This window comes from Macaca thibetana, chromosome 4, assembly GCF_024542745.1.
Source record: "Macaca thibetana thibetana isolate TM-01 chromosome 4, ASM2454274v1, whole genome shotgun sequence".
Classification (NCBI taxonomy): domain Eukaryota; kingdom Metazoa; phylum Chordata; class Mammalia; order Primates; family Cercopithecidae; genus Macaca; species Macaca thibetana.
Genome location: NC_065581.1, coordinates 34,423,748 through 34,430,612, shown reverse-complemented (window position 1 = coordinate 34,430,612; position 6,865 = coordinate 34,423,748). Strand labels below are relative to the sequence as shown.

The 6,865-nt window shown below is 53.6% G+C and overlaps 1 protein-coding gene across 1 annotated transcript; it reads left to right on the top strand.

The window, feature by feature from the left end:
* Positions 1–658: 658 nt before the first annotated feature.
* LOC126952823 (eukaryotic translation initiation factor 1-like) lies at positions 659–1,200 on the top strand. The gene has a single exon (XM_050787882.1). The coding sequence runs from the start codon at positions 801–803 to the stop codon at positions 1,140–1,142; it is 342 nt and encodes a 113-aa protein (XP_050643839.1). The 5' UTR covers positions 659–800; the 3' UTR covers positions 1,143–1,200.
* The last annotated feature ends 5,665 nt before the right edge of the window (positions 1,201–6,865 follow it).

Below are 6,865 nucleotides of genomic sequence, written 5' to 3'. Positions count from 1 at the left end.
CAATACACCCCCAACAGGTGATTAAAGAGAGGTTAGTGGGCTGGCACGGTGACTCACACCTGTAATCCCAGCACTTTGGGAGGCCGAAGCAGGTGGATCGCTTGAGGTCAGGAGTTCGAGACCAGCCTGACCAACATAGTGAAAACCTGTCTCTAACTAAAAATACACAAATCAGCCAGGTGTGGTGGCGCATGCCTGTAGTCCCAGCTACTAGGAATGCTGAGGCACAAGAATCGTGTGAACCTGGGAGGCAGAGGTTGCAGTGAGCCAAGATTGTACCACTGCACTGCAGCCTGGGTGACAGAGTGAGACTCTGTCTTTTTTTTTTTTTTTTTTTTGATACGGAGTCTGGCTCTGTCGCCTGGGCTGGAGTGCAGTGGCCGGATCTCAGCTCACTGCAAGCTCTGCCTCCCGGGTTCACGCCATTCTCCTGCCTCAGCCTCCGGAGTAGCTGGGACTACAGGCGCCCGCCACCTCGCCCGGCTAATTTTTTTTTGTATTTTTTAGTAGAGACGGGGTTTCACCGTGTTAGCCAGGATGGTCTCGATCTCCTGCCCTCGTGATCCGCCCGTCTCGGCCTCCCAAAGTGCTGGGATTACAGGCTTGTGCCACCGCGCCCGGCCGAGACTCTGTCTCAAAAAAAAAAAGAGGTTACCCCAGTCACTGAGCCGCCGCCGAGGACTCAGCAGCCTCCCCCTCGAGCCCCCTCACTTCCCGACGTTCCGTCCCCCCTGCCCACCTTCTCCCGCCGCCGCCGCCTTCCGCAGGCCATTTCCACTGAGGAAAAGGAATCATATCGTATGTCCGCTATCCAGAACCTCCACTCTTTCGACCCCTTTGCTGATGCAAGTAAGGGTGATGACCTGCTTCCTGCTGGCACTGAGGATTATATCCATATAAGAATTCAACAGAGAAACGGCAGGAAGACCCTTACTACTGTCCAAGGGATCGCTGATGATTACGATAAAAAGAAACTAGTGAAGGCGTTTAAGAAGAAGTTTGCCTGCAATGGTACTATAATTGAGCATCCAGAATATGGAGAAGTAATTCAGCTACAGGGTGACCAACGCAAGAACATATGCCAGTTCCTCGTAGAGATTGGACTGGCTAAGGACGATCAGCTGAAGGTTCATGGGTTTTAAGTGCTTGTGGCTCACTGAAGCTTAAGTGAGGATTTCCTTGCAATGAGTAGAATTTCCCTTCTGTCCCTTGTCACAAGTTTAAAAACCTCACAGCTTGTATAATGTAACCATTTGGGGTCCGCTTTTAACTTGGACTAGTGTAACTCCTTCATGCAATAAACTGAAAAGAGCCAAAAAAAAAAAAAAAAAAAAAAGAGGTTAGTGAATGGATGGACTTGCAGAGGTGTGGGCACCAAGGGTAGTGCAGCACCCTGGAGCAGGCAACTGCAGGAAGCTGTTACCACTCAGGCCTGAAAAGGCCAAGGAGGGAAATATAGCCTTCTGGAGGGCAAGGCCCAGACACTGCCAGCCTGGGGGGAAGTGGGGACCTGATGGAACAGATACACCCACCTCTCTCTCCTCCACCCTCTAGTCTCTTACCAATGCCTCCCATTGGCACAGCTTAATAGGAAACCAGAGGGCAAGGGAGCTGGGTGATTCAGGCCACAAAGGTCACCCTCTTGGGGCACACAGCCAGGGCAGAAGAGTGGGCAGAGGAGCTGGAGGGGCAGATGGAAATGTCTAGCATAAGTAACTACTTTGTAAAACACCTAGCTCAGTCAACAAATATTACCTGTAATTGTCATTATTTGCCTAGACCTGAGGATTCTAAAAAAAAGACAAGTGCGTGTAGATCTAAAGGAATGACCATCTAACGGTGGAATTTTGTTTTGTACGGATGACCAAGAATGGGACATGTATAAGGCAAGATTTTATCAAGATCTCCAAAATCAGGCCTCCAAGTCCCCTTCCCTGTTTAGTAATCAGTTTTTGAGTGCCTGTTACACCCGCTGGCTAGGAGGAGGAAGCTGGGGGGCTGGGCTGAGCCGCCAAGCCCCCTGTGTTCTGAGTCTGAGTTGGGAGTGGCGGGGATTACAGTGGAGGCTAATTACAGTTCTGAGTTGCCCTCTGAGGTCATCCCATCCTGAAGCCCAGGTTGGCATCTGGCAGGAGCTCCCAAGGAGAGGGGGTGGCCTCTGGCCATTCCTCCTGTCTCCAGACTCTGGAGGGGGACCCTGCACCAGGAGAAAAGCAGTGCAGGTCTCTGTGAATGTGCCCAGGCCTTGGCACCTCACCTGCCAACAAGAAAGGTGGGTTGGGAAGGGAAGCATCAGGCCTGTGATCCTGTGGGGAAAGGAGAGCAGCATGGAAAACTTCCCCGGGGGCAGGGCCAGGCAGGAAGGAGCAGGCTTTGTCTGAAAGAGATACAGGTGAAAAGCATGACGTCAAGTCCACCTGGGCTGGTCCTGGCCTCTAGCCGCACCCCACCCCATCTTGGCAGGACTAAGGCCCTCCCAGCCAGTCCTCGCCCCGGCTGCCCGGCCAAAGCTGGGAACGGATGAAATAGAGGGGTTCATCCACTTTACAGGACCTGCTCCCGCGCCGGGTTTGTCAGCCTCTGTTTCCGAATCATTCAGAAGGAAAAGGTCATGCATCCAGGGCTGTGCCTTCCGAGGGGGCAGGGAGGGGTCACAGCTGAGGCTCCAGAGTGGAGAGGGAGAGAAAGGCCTGCTGTTTGTAGGAGCTGAGCAGACACTGGGGCCCTTGTCCTGGGGCAGCGGGGGAGGCTGCTGGCCAGATGTAGAGCAGGCCTGGCCTGAGCAATCGGCCTCTTCCTCCCACAGCCCCCAGCTGCTGGGCCAGCCTAAGAACAGAGGAGACCTGACTGAGGTCTGCAGGAGTGCAGCCCCCAACCCCTCGCCAGGCACCAGAATGCCGAGACAACCAGGGCGCTCAGAAGCATCCCCAGGCGCCGAATGCAGTGCTGCCTTCCTGAGGCCCCAGCGCTGCAAAAATCATCAGAGCCTGGCCTTCAAAGTTGGGCAGGTTTTCTCTGGAAGGGGCTCTCCAGTCTGTGGTTGACCAAACCCAGCCTCTAACTTTCGAGGCAAGCAGTCTGGTGTGGAGGGCTGCATTCAGCCACTTGACAAATATTTATTGAGTCTGTGCTGTGTGCCAACTGCTGTACAGGATGCTGGGGTACTATAGTGACCCCAAGTAGACACAGCCCTGCCCTTGTGGAATTCAAGCTTGGGTACAGGTCTGAATCACTTACCTAAATTATACTGAACTGTGCCGTGTGCTGTGAGAGAGTGGGGTGTGGTGATGTAAGACTGGAGCTCTCCCAAGCAAGGCTAGAGCAGTAGGGGATGGGTGGAGAGGCAGGGAGAGGCAGGAGGGGTTCCCTGAGGAAGTGACACTTGAACTGACATTCCAAGCATTGGGGAATGGAAAGTGCAAAGGCACAGTGGCAGGAAGGAGCACAGTGAATATGCTCCAGGAAGGAGCAAGCAGCGCAGCTGTAATGGAGCAGGAGGGGCCCCAGCAAGAGATGGGGCCGAGGTCAGGCAGGACTTGGAATCACAGGAAGGGATTGGTCTTTGTCTTAAGCAATGAGAAGCCATGGAGGGCTTTTGCCTGGGAGGACTGGCTGGTAGCTGGGTTTTGAAGCCCACTCCCAGTGTCTGAGTGCAGCACTGCTGGGAGGGGCTGCCACAGGGTCCAGGTGGCAGGTGCCGGGGCTGGATGTGGGGGAGGGAAACAGGAAGGGAGATAAGTGGACAGATTCAAGGGATTCAAGAGCAAATTACAGCGGTCCTTGAAGATGACAGGATATGGAGGGTGAGGGTGACTTTTCTGCCCTCTGGGGCCCCTAGACTGAGGGGATGATGGGGCATGTCACAGTGTAGGAGCTGACAGAACCAGACAGGCTGTCATGCTTGGGGAGGTGGCTTTCATTCTCTCTCCACACCTGCTTCCCCTCCCCAGCCTCCCAAGGGCCTTGGGACGGGCAGGGCATCCGCCTGGTTCACAGGAAGATTCTAACCTCCTGAGTCCGCATTGTGACCAGGCCAGTCCCTCCTGGAATCCCGGGCAGGGAAGGAGTCCAGTGGCTGAATCATCCTGCTGATTAGCTGATGCATGTGGCCAGCCAGCCAGCATCCTCCTCCCTTCTGACCCTCATCCAGGGTGGGTGGGACTCCTGGGAGAGCAACTCCGAAGAAAGCCCTGCGCTGGCTGCCCACAGATTGCTCTTTTTCTTTTTAATTAAGAGACTTTACTTTTGCAGAACAGTGTTAGGTTTACAGAAAAATTGAGCAGATAATATAGAGTTGTCATATACCCCCCTCACCCTCTCACAGATTCCCCTATGATTACCCTGGTGCTCTGGTGTGATATGTATGTTACAACTATGGAACCAATATTGATACATTATCATTAACTAAACGCCACAGTTTGCATGAGGGCTCATTTTTCATTTTGTGCAGTTCCATGGCTTCTGAAAAATGTGCAATGTCATGCATCCATTGTTACAGTATGCAGACAGCTTCACCACCCCCGGAGAGCAATTCCAGAGGAAACCAGCCAGGTACTCTCAGTCCATAGACTGCACCCCACCCTTCCAGGCAATGCTACCCTGCTACCCTCACCACAGTGGAGAGCAGCCATCATGGAGACACCAGATGTGTGAGGAAATTGAGGCTCAGACATGTTATTTCATTTGTTCATGGTCACATAGCCGGTAGTAGCAAAGCTTGGGACCCTGGGTTCATTTGCGTTCCTCTAAAGCAGACCCTGAGGCCAGGACTCGGGAATAGTGGTTTATTTGGGAGAAGATCCTGGGAAGCACAAGTCTGGTTGGCACAGGGGCTCTAGCCTTCTGGCGACATTCTCAGGGGCTGTGCCCTGCAGCTTCAGGTTGTCCCACCAAGGGGCGGGAGAGCCAAGGTGAGGAGCAGGTTGTTTACCCACTAACTCCTGTGCTTCTTGGTTGAGAGTAGTACTGGGGACATTAATCCCAGCATTCCCATGTCCCTGTGGAAAGGGAGGAAGCCCAGGACAGAGGAGCAGCCTAGCAGAGCCCACGGAAGGACTTGGAGGGTGCTGAAGGCCAACCTAGGTCCTCTGCTTTTTCCTGTGCATCTCCAATCACTCATTCATCCTATAGACTGTCAGTGGGCCCCTGCTGCATGCCAGCCCTGTGCAGGGCTCATTTCACAGGAAACACTGGGATCCCTGTCACTTTGCTATGGGAAGCAGCAAAGTGTGGAATCTCAGGGTCCCTGCAAGGGGGTCCCCAGGGATGGAAGGGCCTGTGATCAGTCTCCTTGAGCTCCAAAGGGTGGTTCCCAGAAGACAGAGATGGATTCCTGCCAAGCACTGTGCCCACTCAGCCTGGGTCCCTGGGTGAACCAACCCTGAAGAACCTTTGTGCCGGCAGTCTCCTCTCCCCTCCCAGCCAAAGCAGGGGCATGGGGGGGAAGACTCCCCAAGGGCCTTGGTGCCCCTGGTTGCCACGACCCCCAGTTGCAACCCAGCTCCTGACTCCCTGCAAACCTGTGATGGACATGGATTGGGCCAAGCTGAGCATCAGCAGCTCCTCCCTGTGGTTGGCACTGCTGTCATTCTATGCTCTATTTCAAAATGTAGCCACTCCCAAGAGTGACCCCAGCACACCAGCAGCTCTCTGTGTTTGTCCAGAGTTGGCTGGGAGAGCTGAGAGGAAAACTACCCAGGGCAAGGCACGTGAGGAAGACTCAGAAAGGAGGAACAAATAACCAACCATCGCCAACACCCGAAGCCCACCCCTAGGTGGTGCCATGGTGCTTGGGTGTGTTGGTGCTTAGTCTTAACTCGTTCTAGTCCCCATTTTACAGATGAGGAAACTGAGGCTTACCAAGCTGTTGGGTCTTGCTGCCGATCAAACAGCTAATGGATCATTCCCATGCTCCAGATGGAGAATGGAAACTCAGCTGTTTAACAGGTTGGTGAAGGCTGTACAGCCAGCAAGGCATCCTCATTTTTCACATAAGGAAAGCTCAGGGAGGTGAAGGGGTTTGCTCAATGTCACAAGCTAATAAGTGACAGAGCTGTGACTTAAACTTGGGTCTGCTTGTCGCCAGGGCCTGTAGGCGTCAACTCCATGCTACAGAAGGGCCACAGCTGGGGAATCTGAGAGGAGAATCTCTTGTCATTGAGGAGTTATGCCCAGACAAAGGCAGAGCAGCCCAGCAGAGGACCCCTCACAGATGCCGCCCTGAACACTTCCCCAGCAGTAGCTGGGAGGAGCCTCGAAGTTGGGATAGGGACTTCACCAAGGCCTGTCTCCAGCCTCCACCTGCAGCTGCCTCCAAGATCTTCTCTGATTCCACCTTCCAGTGGGGGCCCCTGGCCCACTGCCTCCATCCTGAGCCAGACAGGCCTTTGAACCCAGGGTGAGTTTTCTCTGGCACCACAGTCTGTGGACCACACACAGGCTCTACCTGCCCTGCTTCCAGCCAGCTCCAGTGCCAATCACTGAGATTCATTAGCTCTCTCTTTGCCCCACAGACAAAATGCACAGCAGGAAGCTAAGAGGTTAGACAGCAGGGAGGACTTCCAGGTTGTCGGGAATGGAGATGTGAAGATTGGGTGACAGAGGTTGTGATGTTCTTTGAAAAAAGAAAATGCAGGAATGCAGCCTGCCTGACTAAAATCCCAAGTTCAGGGACTCCAGACTCATTAATTTTTTTTTTTTTGGCCTTTCCAGCTCTCTCCCTTCAGGGCCTGGGTGCTGGGATCGGGAACTGGAAGGCTGCCTTTGGAACCTGTTCAGACCTTCAACCAGGACCACACCCGACAGCTCACATTGCTCCCATTCATAGTCAATAATAATTATCATTTAGTGAACACTTACTACAGGC